Source organism: Vicugna pacos, chromosome 8, assembly GCF_048564905.1.
Source record: "Vicugna pacos chromosome 8, VicPac4, whole genome shotgun sequence".
NCBI classification, from domain to species: Eukaryota; Metazoa; Chordata; class Mammalia; order Artiodactyla; family Camelidae; genus Vicugna; species Vicugna pacos.
Genome location: NC_132994.1, coordinates 64,494,533 through 64,509,979, shown reverse-complemented (window position 1 = coordinate 64,509,979; position 15,447 = coordinate 64,494,533). Strand labels below are relative to the sequence as shown.

The following is a 15,447-nucleotide window of genomic DNA, read 5'->3' as shown; positions in this document are numbered from 1 at the left end:
TTCTCACAGTAAATGCAAACTCAGAGGTGCTGTTTTTCTGCCTGGTTTCAGGTATAACTTCACATGAACAAGCTATGCCTCAAGTTAAATTGAGCATTTACTATAAGTCTTTCATGTGAGTCACAAATGTCAATTTTTTTATATTACTTACATTTTTAAGAGATGTTTTCAATTTTCCAAAAGCTTCTTCCCCATCCTAAAAATGCTGTTTAGCATATGCTTTTTTAAAAAAAAAACTAAAATGAAAAAAAAATTAAATGAGTTCACATTTTGTTTTGATAAATTTTTTAGAAAATTTATGGCATATTAAGATGTGGCTAAGTCAGAGCTGTAAATCAGTCTTGTAATATTGTGTGTATAAACATGCACCGCAAGAAAGAAGGGCTGTGGGAAGGTTACTGACATACTGGTTTGAGGAAGGATAAAGAACCTCAAAACCTGAGGTTTAAGTTGTGTCTTTGCCAATTTCTTTATGTGAACTTGTAGAAAGCTAATCGTTAGAAGAGAGAACTGATTCCCATTTGAAAACAGGAGTGAATAGCTTTTTATAGGGCTCTGATGTATATTGGATGGGTTATCATTCCCCAATATCCATGACTTTAAATCTATTACAAATTTAGTGGTTTTAGCTAAAGTTCAGAAAAGAAACTCAACAACTGACAGTAGCTCTTTCACACTCAGTAAGCCTTGACCGCAAGATGGTGACCCACACGTCAACTGCACAGCCTAGAACCACAGGACCCGGCAAAGATGCAGGTGGGGGCTCCTTGTTGGAAAAGTCCCAGAAAGCCACTGCCCCCAAACAGCCACCTGTGTTATCAGCCACGGAGAAGAGGAATCATTCCACTTTTTGGGGACCAGAGAGTCGCATTGATCCTGGGATGCCAGGTAAGGACTTGAGGCAGGTTTTCACAAAGGGTTTCATTTTCTGTTATGACACTTGGCTCAAAATGAAGGTTCTATTTGAAGAGTGTTAAGGAAATATCTTAAAGGGAAGAACAAAGTGAAAATGAAGAACTTTCCAAAAAGAAAAAAATCTATCTTCTCTGATTATTTATGGTAAAGAACACCTACTAAACATGTTCATACATACATACATACATATGTACTTCAGAGGAATCAATATATTTATTTGTAAATAAGTTAGAGTTTTAAAGTCTTAACACCTATGTTGAGGAAACTAATGCCCTAAGTGTTAAATTTTAGATCATTTTAAAGTGAAGCAGCATAACCCCTATAACATATTTATGTAAATCCTCTTCGTATTAAGGAAGTGAATGTAAAGAAAATATTATATTGAAATGGTTGCATGTGCTAGTAATTCAATATTATGCCTCCGATTTAACCATCTATCATACTTTTGTTTCTTAAAAATATGGCTAGTAATATTTTAAAATACAGTCATACTCCTAAAGCATTACAGGGTTCTATTGTTTAAAAAATTTTTTTCACGTTTATATTTGTGTGATTATATGACATGGGAGACAGAGATACAGATTATCACATTTCTATGTGCTTTTGTGAACGTCTTTTCAGTACTCAACTCTGCATACATTTTAATGAAATAATCTGTCACTATTTCAATAACTTCTTTATGAAAATTTTTTTGTTCATTATAAAAGATACAGAAGATGCAAACAATAAAAAAGGAAATGGCTTTAAAAACACCCCTTTATTGAAAACAACTTTTAATATTTTGGTATATTTCCCTCCAATCTTTTGTTAATCTACTTTGTAGATTTTAAAGTGCCTTGATACAAATATGTCTACAAAATATCCAAGGAAAGGCTTTTCTTTTGGCCGGGTCAGGTTAAGCACACTTCAGATGTCTGCTTTTGTCTATTCCTTGTTGGTACTGCCACCTAATGGGAGAATTTTGTCACTCCATCCAAGCCTTGGGATTTGTTTTAATCCATTTTCTCCGTATGGAAGGGGAAGACAGCCACCCAAGAAAGAGAGCCAGGGGAGACCAAGTATTTTTGGCAGCAGGGATGAAGAGTTGATGGAGATAACTGAGTTCTCAGAGGCCAGGATGGGCCTCTGAGCATGAATGAATTAGCTGAAGGCGGAGTGGAGACCAAAGGCCAGTCTCCTTTCTTAGGTTCTAGTCTTGGCCCTGCCTTTAGGACCCTGAGTAGTTGCTTCATGTCTCTGGACCTCAGTTTCTTCATCAGTTAATAAGGGATTCAAACAGATGGTCTCTAAGACCCCGTGTAGCCTGGTGTGTTTCAGGGAAGTAGCCTGACACTCATGCAAGTCTCCGTCAGCCCTTATCTGTGCCAGATGTTGCTCTGTGATCCCAGCTCTGTCTCCTGGGGAGGGAGGACTCAACCTCAGGGTCCTTTTGAAAATAACGCTCCAGGCTGCCACCACTGGTTAATGGGAGTTGGCACCCAATTTGAAATATATTTGCAATCTCTTATTTCTGTTCTTTTTGATAATAAGCCTTTGACTTGGGCTATGAAAATGTAAGGAGTGGAGATTCACAGATGCAGAGAGATTAATATCCAGTTATTATTCATTATGTATATTATTTTTCCTAATTATTAAAGTAATATGCGTTTACTATAGAAAATTTGGGGAATACAGAAAAATATAAAGAAGAAAATTTAAACCATCTAGCAAAAGCTCATCATTAACATTTTGTTGCATTTTCTTCCAGTTACTTTTACTTATATACATACATACACACATTTATTCACTTTTAACAAAATTAAGATAATATTATTTTTACAAAACTTTTATTTTTCTCAGAAGCATTTTCATGTGTTATTAAATGTCCATCAAAAACATAATGTTTGAAAGTCCAGGGTGAAGAAAAGAATAGAACTTTGAGGATGTTAGAAAGGGCCCCTATGGCACATGGCTTCCATTTGGACAGCAGCCCTCTCCTTCCTCCCCTTCTGTTATCCGTGAGACCATCAGACTAGAATCCCCGGGCTCTGTTCTCATGTGAGTTGAAATTATGTTATCCACAGCATAACATAAATAGACTTAAAATGCATTATTGTTCATGGCCTAGGCCTGAGTTTCACAAGGATCATCAGCTAGTACAGTAAATAGGGACAAGTTAAATTTTCTGCTGCCTCCTTCCCCCATAGACACGCTGCGAGGATAAATAAGACTTAACTCACTGAAGACATGCTAAAGAGATACTAAGATTAATACTAATAATGCAGTACAGAAAGTAATGAGATTATGGCGGAGGTGAAAAAGTACAATAATTAATCTTACAAGAACACAGAGGAACAAGTCTCACATACTTTTAGTGGGATTCAAATTAGTCCAGTCTTCCAGAGGGCTGTTTCTGAAGCCTTGACCCAATTATCCTATTCTTGGGAATTTATCCCAAGCAAGTAACTAAGGATAAAGTTAAGGGTGCGTACAGATATCCAGTTCCATGAGCGAATGAACGAACGCACACTCCAACCTCTCACAGCCGTGGGTGGGGATCCACTGCAGGGGTGCTGCTGCTTGCTCCCCACGCCAGCAGCACAATGGCTGAATTGTTGTTGGAGGTGGTTGCAGCTGGAGGGCCAAGTGATCTATTAACAAGGCCGTCCTCTTGTGTCTGACCCAGCCGGAGGAAAGAAATCTGGTTTCCAGCTGTGCAGAGTGCTAGAAAAATGGTGGTGTATCCACAGTCACACTGAATCTGTTTTTTTGAAACTTGAGAATTCATGTTTAGCCCAACAGGGTAGCCAAATCCCTCAAGGATCCAGACTGAAGCATGGACTTAGGAGAATGCATGATTTCTGTACAGAGGTGAGGGCTTCTGCCTGCACTTTCTCAGCTTCCCTTGCTACTTATGCCAAAGCCTGGCTGTTTAGCTTATCTCTGGAGGTCACTAGAGTGAGCAGCCATGACCTTTGCATTATTGAGGAAAGAATTTTATTGAAAGAGGATATTCTCATAAAGAATGTTTAAAAGGGTGTTTTTCACATGCCCCATATTTCATGTTTTTGTTATGGTGGACTGTCTTTATTCTAATTGTGAAACCATTCTGAAACTACAAAACATTTCTGGGAAGGTGGTTTGAAATTGTCGAAGCCCGTTAAGCAGCACAGGTGAATAGCCTGCTACGCTCCGGTGTGGCAGGGACCACCTGCACCTCCATGAACGGAAGATCCAGTTATGGGAAATTAACTTATCACAAATGAAGATAATCAGACGGTTATTTCCACTAACTTATTTTGAACTAACTAACATGGACCTACTCATTTCTTTGGAAAATGTCATTTAATCAGCTATAGTCAGCAGATGCCTTTAAGCATACCCAGATATTCTGTGGCACTGAGAGAAACAAACATGGGTCTTGGAAAAGGCATCCTCTGCCTTCTACAAGGTGTCAGTCTAAAAGCTTTGGTCACTGTAATGGGGATTACATCATTTTATTATTTGAAATCTATTGATGGCTTATGCAGTAAATTCTATTCTGTAACATCTGACCCACTTGGGTCAGTCCCAAGGAACCATGTGGTTTCTTGGTATTAAACAGAATGACACAGTTCATTTTATCTAGAAGCTAGTTGAATACCTCCAGTATTCTAATAGTATTAAAACATGACCCTCCAGCCAAATACAAATATAAGGTGATAATTTTCTTAGCCTTCCTTCACCCATGAAATTGGAACTCCTTTTAACTAATCTTTGACAAGTTGTAAAGGCTTTTTTCAAAGCTGCCTAGTGTAGAAACAATATAAAAATGAGCAAAGAGAATGTCAACGAGGAGGTTATGGCTATAATGAGGACTGAGTAGCATTTCCAGGACAAGCAGATACGCAAGCCCGGTGTCATGGTTAACTGTAATCTGGTCCTAGTACCATCTCTAGAGCATTTCTTACTGTTTATTTTTATTTAATTTTTTTTGTGTGTGGCATGATAGCTCTTTTTATGTTTGTTTTGTTTTGTTTTTTGGTTAGTGAGAGGTAATTAGGTTTACTTATTATTTATTCTTAGAGGAAGTACTAGGGATTGAACCTGGGACCTCATGCATGCTAAGTATATGCTCTACCATTTGAGCTATACCCTCCTCCCAGTCTTTTTTGTTTAATTGAATTATAGTCAGTTTACATTGTTGTGTTAATTTCTGGTGTGCAGCACAATGTTTCCGTCGTCCATATACATACACATATTTGTTTTCATATTCTTTTTCATATTGAATATAGTTCCTTGTGCTATACAGAAGAAACTTGTTGTTTATCTAGTTTATATGTAGTAGTGTCTGCAAATCTCAAACTCCCAGTTTATCCCTTCCCACCCCATTTCAGAGCATTTCTTGATGAGAGCTCCCTCTTACCTACTTGGCAGACACACAGTATTGTCTACCAGTGAAGAGCAAGAAAGGACAGTTGTGTTGTCCACATTATTTGGCAGGTGGTCACAGGAATCTACAGAGCACTCTGGGAGGCAGGCCCATGTGGTAGCCAGTTTCCCAGCTGGCTTTCCAGTTTCCCTCTAGAACATGCCTGTATGTTCTGTGGCAACTGAAAATGAGATTAAAATAACTGCCATCCAGCTTCCAACTCCCTCTGTGAATGTGTAGCTATGTATGTTCGACATAACCCAATATATCATTCAGAGGAGGGAAAAAAATTTCCTGAAACATTAACTCTTCCAAAAGGATCATTACCAAAGTGAATTATTCGCGAAAGTAAGCGATGTAGTCGTCTTGTTTTGTTCTGACTTGCTGCACTGGTTACAGCCTGTGATAGGACGTGTGGAAGTGAGGCATTTCTCTGTGGCATTCCATATGCTGCTGTCTGGGACAAGTGAATCAGGCAGTCTAGGAAATTACGGTCAATTCCTTCATAAAATGTAGAAAACAGAAATTCCCATTTCAAATACTAAGAGGGCAGGGCGGGTGCCCTAGGAGATTCTAGAGTCCTTGGCAATTGTGTCTTCTGAAATTTCCTCTGGGCACCGCCCTCTCCCTAATTACCCCGTCTGTCCCATCTCTCCCACCTCCTAGATCACTGGCTTCCTCCCCCAGGGCATGAGGGCAGTTAAGAAAATACTCTTCAGATTTGACAACTGAAGATTCAAAATGAACTTGTATGGTCCCAGCGCTACACCAGCCCTGTCATTTAGGTTCAGTAGTCCCTGTCCCCATCCTACTTGGGTGCAGGTCTCCAGCCCAGGTGACAATCCGTTTGCTCTAAGGGCTGAGCAGCCCCTACACCTGGCAGCCCAGCCACAGTAATGACTCTTACCTGGCCGTCTCTCTCCCCTTTGGTTCCAAGGTGGTCACTGTCTTCTCTTCAGTCTCACACTGGCTGCTCTTCTTCCTTTCCGTCCCCTCACTGTGGGCGGCAGTGGGGCCTCCACCACTGCAGTAAAGTGGACACTAATAGAAGTCTATTTGAAAAATCAAGCTGATTCCTAGCCCACAAGAAATTGCTTATGCCTTACTCTTCCCTTCTCTTTAGGCTCAGAGTTTACGGAGGGAGCCCAAATGACTGGCTCTATTTAGGCTGGCATGCATGGGCTTTTAGAGGCACAGTAGAAGGTAGCGAGCCTGCTGGTCTTGGCCAAGAGAAGCAAACATGGGCTGACCTTACGGCACTGATAGTGAATGAGTGGGATGTGTATCCTTTGCAGACACACTCCAGTAGTAACGTCTAAGAGCAGAAAGGCCAGGGAGGAGGCTTTTGCGATTCCCAAGCCAAAGGTGACGGAGACCCAGGGCCACGTGCGGCAGTGAGGACAGAGAAGAGGGTCTGCATGATATGGTGACTGATGGGTTGAAGGGCTGAGTGGAAAGGGGCATTAAAGATGCCTTAATGAAATAAACGTAGTTACAGTCCCTTCTGTTTAACACATGACTGCAATGATCATTTAACATCATTGCTTTTTCTGGCCCTAGTGGAAATCTGGAATACCTTTACAGTTTTCCATTTTGCAGTTGATTCTATGATCCTTAGTAAATTCATGAAATTCATGTATATTTCTTATTACAAATGACCAAAGAATCTTATGCACTACTTTTAAATAGTCTTATTTTAGTTGTAGGTTATTTTGAACATTTCTGTTGATGCCATATGAGTAAAGAAGCTTAAAAATTTTTTTTTGGTTTCTTCATAAAGTTCCTCATGTCAGCTGATCATTTCCAATTCTTTCCCGTTAATCATTATATTATCCAAAGAAGTTGCACTACAGCCTGAGGGTAACTCCACTAACTCATTAATTATGATACTGTCAATGTGGTAGACACAAATGCTATGAATTCCTAGATGACAAATAATAGAATGACGCAGCCATGGCTCATCAGAACCTGGGATAAAAATCCTAAAATCTGGTCTTTCTTTATATTTGTTCTCAGTAGTAAATTATAGGTTAATAGAATAGTTAAAACAGAATTGATAACCTATCATTAAATCAGAAGTGCTGATTTCCACCAACAAGCAGTTAGACACACCTGAGTTTAAATCCCAGCCCTGGGCCCCACCTACTGCTTGAATGAACCCGGCTGAGTGCTGAACCTCTCTGAGCCTAACCAGAAAAAAATGGAGCTATTACTGCCTGCTAAGCAGGGCTGAGATAACAAAGTGAAGTAGCACGTCTGAGTACCTTATGTATGATGTGTGCTTATGAGTGCTTTATATTTGCTCACTGTTCATTTTCTAAAGAAAAACTTTTCTGGATCATGTCTGTTTCTACGGTATGAAGTTCAGAGATGACCCTTGACTTCCGGCTGAGGCCTTTCCTTCCTTCTCTGGGTAGGGGTGGAAGTTCTGGGACAATGTGCTTGCTCCCCCTTCTCTGCCCCCTGATTTTGTACTAGCCTCTCACTCTGCTTTAATGAGTTTTTACTATCAAACATGAGTTTTTACTATCAAACATGAGTTTTACTATCAAACATAGGCCTATGTTTATTGGAGAAATAAAGTCTGTAAGTGCTTCCTTTAAGTCTATCCTTAAAAAATAAATAAGGCTGTATTTTCGTGTCTGTTCCCTGAAGTTTCTGATGTACCTTCTATATGTTTTATTTATTTTCTGCAGGTAGTGGTTCCTCAGGGAAGAATGGAAAAGAGAAAAATTATATTTTTGAGTCAAAGAGCAATCAAAGAGAACACCCAGCCCCAGAAGCAGGTAAATATATACCTTGGAAATTCACTGCAGAGAATAAGCATTTGCAGAACCACACATCCTGTAGCTGAGGTTATCAGATGAAGCTGCAAGAGTTCATGACATGAACAGGGATCTGTGGGTCAGAAGAACCAGTGCATTCTCATCTCCTACACCATGTTCGTCTTTGGGCTCTTGAACCAGTATCTTCACATCTTTGAACCTCAGCTTCCTCTTCTGTTAAGTTAGTTGGACTGGATAATCACTATAGTTCCTTCCAGGTGTCACATTCTATGGAACAAATAATACTCAGGACACAGTGGTTAAGAACATGGACTTTAGAATCAGATGCGAAGATTCACATCCTTGCTCCCCGACTAAACTCTAAGACCTTGGGCAGCTTATCTCTCTGGATCTCAATTTCCTCATTAGTCAGATGGAGATAATAACTGTACCTGCCTTAGAGCTGTTAGAATAGAGGGGACAATTACTATGAAGCATTCAGCACACTGCTTGCTCATGCAGTGAGCCACATGAATGGCGGCTATCGTGGCTGTTGTTTATGGTCAACAAGGGCGAAGGTCTTAGTGTGCCCAGCTCTCTCTCGAGGTGCTCTAGGGACAAAGGACAGAAGACAGCAGGAAGGGGGAAAGGGGGTCGGAAGGAGAGGGAGTACTTAGCAGGCAGGAGAAAAAGATCATAATTCCATCATTTTGGTTATTTTTAACTAGAAAGAAAACAATTTCAACATACATACTCTCACAAACTAATTAGTAAAAGAATATTAAGAACAAAATAGGATTCTCAAGTTGTATATCTAAACATTGAGAAAACTTTCTTTACAAGTACTCTTTGTAACATCTGAACAATATTCAAGTATACCTTTTAAATAGTAAATGACTAAAATAACCCAGGTGTCAAGTTCCTGGATGCTGCCCAGTCTGCTGGCCTGCTGAACTTAGCCTGTCCCAGAATATTTGGATAAAAAGATCCCATCCGCTGTCGACACACAGAGAACCGGGCTTGTCCCTTGCTCCCATGGCCAGCTGTATCCAGAGAGCTTCAATTCTGATTGCCTCGTGCCTGCTCTAACTGTTACAGATTTGAGTGTCACTCCAGTCTTATGAACAGAATACCTAATTCATCCTCTTAGCTCGTTTCTGAGAAAACTATCGTGATGTGTTTTAGAAGGAGCTGGGAAATTTTAAAATCTCAAGTTACCCAAACTAAAAATATTGAAGAAGCTATGTCAACTGAGTGAAAGCTGAGAATCATTTTCAGTCTCCTAGCAAGTACGTTATGGGAGACTTATCTTGTCATCAAAGCGTTAATCAGGAATCAGATCTGACAGTTCAGCAACTTCGTATCTGACTTTAGCAAACAGAAAATCCTCCTAGATTAGGTACTATCATTGTAGCCATAGCTAAATCTGAGCCCCAGACTTGGGGTGGGGTCTTCAACCACAGTTCCCTTCCTCTGGAGCCTGAACGCTGGCGCTCATCTTTAAACACATTACACACATCTAGAAGCGCAACCTGCCCTGAACAAACAGGATCCGGGCTGGGTATTGGGCTCCAGTTTAAAACAAATGGTTTGGGGTTCCCAGGGTTTTTGTGGGGGTTGACCAAAGTCTCTCTATTTTTCTCCAAATCCTTTGTAAAAAACATATCCAACTTATGTCGCTCATACAGGAAGATGCAGAAGGAACTGACACCTCCAGGTTCAGTTAAGCCCTTTCAAAACTTCTTTCCTCAGGGTTGCCACTGGGAGGTGAGAATGTATGAGGCAGCTCTAGAATCCAATTCTAGACCGTTGGTTTATCATTGATTTTTATCTTTCACAGTTCTCTATGGGAATACTGGCCTCACCCAAAACTTTGTTTTGTACCCGAGTCACTAACACAGCTTCCCCATCCCATCCTCCTGAACCCACACACTTCCAGAGTACTCTTGAGAATCTTCGTCAGGAGGTTTACCTAGGATTCTACAAACACACCAGAGGTTGAAATGCCATTAGTATGTACTCAGCCCCAGGTCCTCTTGTCTTTGAGACGAGGCCAGCTATACCTAAGACTAGTTTTAAGCTCAGAAAGTCAAAGCTATCAGGAGGGAACTTCCTCAGTTACTTACCCGCAGATGTAAACGCCTGTCTGTACTCACCCTCTCTTCCTTTCCTTCAGCACTGAGGGAAAAGGTATCTCCTCTTGCCAAGGTCAGTCTTTCCCCCTGACCTGGATGCAGCTCCTTATCTCCGCAAGTCTGCTTCTCCATCGTTTGTTAACTCCCAGTGTTTGTAATCTCTCCTGGCTCATTCCCCCAGACACATTCAGACACATTCTGATCTCTCAAAATATGTAGAAAACAAAACAGCATCCCTCAGCCTTTGACCTCCCTGTACATGAATTCCAGTTGCTGAGCCCGGGCTTCCCCCCACTTGACCTCTGCTTAGCATTTGGTTGTGCTGACCGCTTTCCTCTAGAAATGGCCTCATCCCTCTGCTTCCAGGACCCCCCTCTCTGTTGGATGCTGACCATTTTTCTGAGCTCGTTGTGCGCTTTTTGATTCTCTTCTCGTCTGCCCTTTTAAATGTTGGTATTCCCTAGGGCCTTGCTCCTGGCCCTCCTTTCTTCTCCTTTTCTCTCTGGCAGTCTCACCCACTTTTGTGGCTGCAACAACCACCTTGATGCTAAAGGCCCTCAGATATTTAGGCCCAAATAATCCAAGAGCCTAACAGAAAATTCCACCCGGACTGGCTGTAGGCATCTCAGTCTGAAACTGTCAAAAAATAAATTAATCTGTCTCATTCATCCCAAACAAGCCCCATCGCATCTAAATCACTCAAGCAAAAATCCTACAAACCGGATACGTGGACCACTCCTTTTTATATCTGTCCTTCATATATAATTCTATCATAGTAACTATAATAGTTTATTGCATCTTTTCATTTAAATGTCTATCTACCCAGACATGAAGTCATTAAAAAACAATATTATTTAGCTTTGGAGAAGTAGTGGACCACAGTGGTTCTGGAACTGCTGCCTGGGGCTGTATCCTGACTCTGCCACTTACCCTATAAACTCAGACAAGTCACTTAATTCTCAATGCCTTAGTTCCCTCATTTGTAAAATGCAGGTAATAATAGTGTCAACTCATATGGTGGTTGTGAGAACTGCTTAATCTGTGAAGCACTTAGAACAGTGCTGGCACACTTCATTATCTTTGATTACCAGTATTCGGCCCATGGTTGCTAATTAATGCAAAATGAATGAATAACTGAATGAAAGAAAATGTTATAAAATCAGCTTATGCAATGGAGATTTTTGCTTCTCTAGTTCCACCAGTTGGCAAGACCCCTGTAGCTAAAAATAGTTCCACCATATCATCTCCAAGCCTGGCCTGACTACAGGGTAGATGAGACTAAGAATAGAGCCTGCTGAGCTTGATAAGAAAGACTGATCTGGGGTACACTCTGTCCCTTTCAGACTCCTGAAAGGCTCTAAACGCTGCTTCTAGTCTACGTGTCTAGGACCAGCCGCACAGGAAAAAGCCTCTGAAGGAGAACCAAAGAGGTTTTTTTCCCTCAAGTTGTCAATAGTGGTTCTCCTGGCTGGGAGTAGGTTTCCTGGATTTAGGAAACAAATTCCTTAAAGCCCTAACCAGAAGAAAAAATGAGGAGTTAGTTCATACTTATGTTAAGAGAGAATGATCATATATGAATCCATAAATGTTAGCTGCAACTAAAATGAAAATATTTCCTATGGTCACAATGTCTTTACAGTTCTAGTCATAAAATATCTATTACAATTGGATGTAAGGATGATCTAACTGTGACATTTGTACCCACTGGTGGCATACAAATCTTTTAGGAGCCTGGCTGGTACAGAATTTGGTTTTAAAGAAGTCTGGGTTTGAGACCTAGACCTGCAATTTACAAGCTATGTGCTCGTTGGCCAATCATTTAATCTTTCTGCATCTCAGTTAATCTGCAAAATGGAGGTAATACAAATGCCTACTTGAGTTGTTCAGATTAAACAAAATAGTGCATGCAAAGTACTTACCATATAATAAATTGTAGCTGCGATTGTTACTAATCACTGATGTACTCTGTTTGTCTCTGACCTTTGCACAGGTGCAGTGCTGCCCCTGGCCCTGGGTTTGGCAATCACGGCTTTGCTGCTTCTCATGGTTGCTTGTCGACTACGACTGGTGAAACAGAAACTTAAAAAAGCTCGTCCCATTACATCTGAGGAATCTGACTACCTCATAAATGGGATGTATCTATAATAAGTGTAATTTAAATAGCTGAGGTCAAGGACATGTTTCACTTATAATTTATACATATATTGGGTTCTGATATTTATAAACTCTTCTGTTTTTAACTGGGCTAAGAAAACTACTGAAAACCCTAAAGATTCTGCAAGACCTAAACCTTTGTTTTTATTTATTGATTTCCTTGGAAAGTATGTGAACTATTTTGAAATTTAGAGACAGGAGTCCATATGATTAAAGACCTTTACATAGCTGATTCTAATTTATATAAGGTATCCCTAAAAACAGAAATTTGTAGTTAGCCAAGGCAGAAAATTCAGTCTCTCAAGAGGTGGCCTGAGAAGGGCAGTGTTAACTCTACTTTCTGCCCTGCTTCCCTTGTTCTGTGGCCTCCTGTTCCTCAAGTTCAGCTTCCAGGGCTCTCCTTTCCCTTCTCCCCTTCAAACCTGTTTCTGAGGATGGATCTCAAATGTTTATACCCTCAATGAGATGGTATCTATGGTAGGAATATCTTAATTATAAACCTAAGGAGCAGATCAAAGAGGCCTCGGGGAAGGTGAATATGGGTTCTTCCCAATGCCTCTGACATCATTAACTTTGGGAGAAAAACTCAGACTTTGGATTACGTAGCTCTGACATGGTCATTAAATGAGATAGGAAATCAAGGTGGAAGCAGAGAACCCAGCAGGTCAAAAATTTTAACAGAAACTTAGCTGAGGGCAAAATGAGCAAAGAGGATGATTAGTTCTTTCTTGTATCTACTCAACTTGATGGTCCAGAACACAGTTGTTCATATATATAGTCACTGGTTTTCAACATTAGTTATGTGCTGAAGGAAGGAAAAATGCATTCAAATTGAAAAGCAGAACACTGAATGGATTTCTGGGTACGGCTTTTGTAAAAACATCATGTGTTTAAGTATCAGCAGTTCTTATGTCCAGTGGAGTGAGCCAGTTTTTCCATTATTTATTTAATGCTCTAAAATGTTATAATGTGCAAACAGCTAATGCCAGGCTTATGTATTCCCAGAGCATAAAGGAGTTTTGCACAAATTCATCTTTACAGAAAACCAGCATCTAGCTTATTAGCATCTTTTACCTTTTAATCTTCAGGATTTTAAAGGCATATTTTTTCTATCATTGCTTAATGCTGGGATTATGCACATTCTAGAAATTATTCTACTGAGAGGAACGTATATTGTGATGTTCCTATTTACATAATATGTTTTTTTACTGTTAAGTGGCAAATCTTTTAAAATTCTTGAAACCCTCTAGAACACTTTATTTTTAGACTGAACCTGATATAGGCTTTTCCTTTGGCAAAGGACTTAATTTGGGTCACAGATATAACTGAATACATTAACAAATGGATGAGTAGTTCTAGGAAAACAAATAAATTGGTTATTTTTATTTCCTGAGAAACTCAAGCGTTTTGTTGAATTTTAGAATTGAGCAGATTTAAACTTTTCCTCAAGGAGTTTAGAAATGACTGTGTGAATGAACTGAAGATTTTGTACTCTATACGTGATGCTGTGCAGTTTGTTTTTATATAGAAGGATGTCACTTACAGCCATACCCAATAAAATAAAACCTGATGAGGCATGCATCTTTCAGCACATCTTTTATACACAAAAAAATTAAACACAAGTTAGTATTGGTACGGTGTTGAAATACTTGACAAAAGATGTCCCATATCTATATGTACAATATTCCTTTAATAAATTGTATTATATTTTTAAGCCTTTTTTAAAACAACTTTTTAATATAATCATAGTTGCTAGTACAGATAGTCCCTGACTTCCATTGCTTTGACTTACTTTTTTTTGACTTTATGATGGTGCAAAGAATACACATTCAGTAGAAACTGTACTTGGAATTTTGAATTTGGATCTTGTCCTGGGCTAGTGATATGTGGTACCATCCTCTCATGATGCTGGACAGCAGCAGTGCAAGTCTTTTTCCTCAGAAAATATCCTTTTATCTTGATTTAAAACTGATACAGTAGTGCTAGCATGGAAATGCTTCAGGCTCTTTGATCCAAAATGTAATTTCTAGGCAAAATCCTGACAGATAATCACCAAAGACCCAAACAAAGAGTGCTGACAAAAGAAATGCCTTGATGCGATCTTTTAAAGGGCACAGTAAAATGTTCAGTGCGTGGGAATTCAAATACAAATGTCCTCAGCTGCCCTTAGTCCCTGGACTGCTGCCTCAGTAGTCCATCACCTGCCCTGTGGACAAAAAAAAAATTATTGTGTGATGCCCATCCTATTGGGATACTCCACCCAAGTGAGAATGATTTCTTCACACCCAGCAGCCAGAACTTCATCTTATGTTAGGAAAGGAAATGAAGGGAGAGAGGCAAGAAGAACAGGAAAGAGGGGAAAGAGAGTGAGGGTTTCACTGGCTCCTACAACACTCTACGCGGACTAAAGCAAGGGAGCACGTCACAGTCCTGGCCAAACAGCACAAAGTCAATTAGAAAGATGAAGCCTCAGGTGGGGAACCAACCACTGTGGTCGTAGCAATGATATTAGGATTAAGGATAAGGAGATTATCAGACTTTTTTTCCTTTTTATTATATTATAATACATAAACACAAACTTCTTGGGCCCCATGGACAGCCAGTTAGTTCTCTTCAAGTAGGATTTTTTTAGTGGCCCTCTTTGTGAACCACCCTTTCAGTACAACGGGGACAAAACATTGTCATCTTCCTGGAAAATGGTAGGAGAAATTGAGAGACAGGAAACTGAAATCTGATTAGAACTTACCTGTTTACTGAATGCAGTTCTTTAAGAGCACAGTAATTTATAGGAAATGATGATTTATACTCAGCAAGAAATTTACTACTTACCTAAGTTATTAGCCTTTTGAACCCCACTTAGAACATTTAAAAATTTTCCTATGTTTGTTATTTCATTTGCAATACTAGTTTTCCATTACCATAGTCAGATGAGTTATTTTAGGGCTGTACCAAACCATTAGAACATTTGTTAACATTTGGTCAAAAACCAGAAACACCTACCTCTCTAATGAAACAAAACTAAGGAGTTTTATTTCTTGGCTGACAATCAGATGCCAAGAATAGCTTCAAAGAATTCATGAGTATTAAG

At 39.7% G+C, this 15,447-nt stretch overlaps 1 protein-coding gene across 1 annotated transcript in view; it reads left to right on the top strand.

Moving 5' to 3' along the window:
- The window catches only part of LRP11 (LDL receptor related protein 11), a 39,413-nt gene extending 25,473 nt beyond the window's left edge, over window positions 1-13,940 (top strand). Inside the window, exons 5-7 of the mRNA XM_006197805.4 lie at window positions 682-888; window positions 8,002-8,091; window positions 12,196-13,940. Of these exons, the coding sequence (XP_006197867.3) occupies window positions 682-888; window positions 8,002-8,091; window positions 12,196-12,350 (452 nt within the window). The 3' untranslated portion in view covers window positions 12,351-13,940. The remainder of the gene's footprint in view (window positions 1-681; window positions 889-8,001; window positions 8,092-12,195) is intronic.
- The last annotated feature ends 1,507 nt before the right edge of the window (window positions 13,941-15,447 follow it).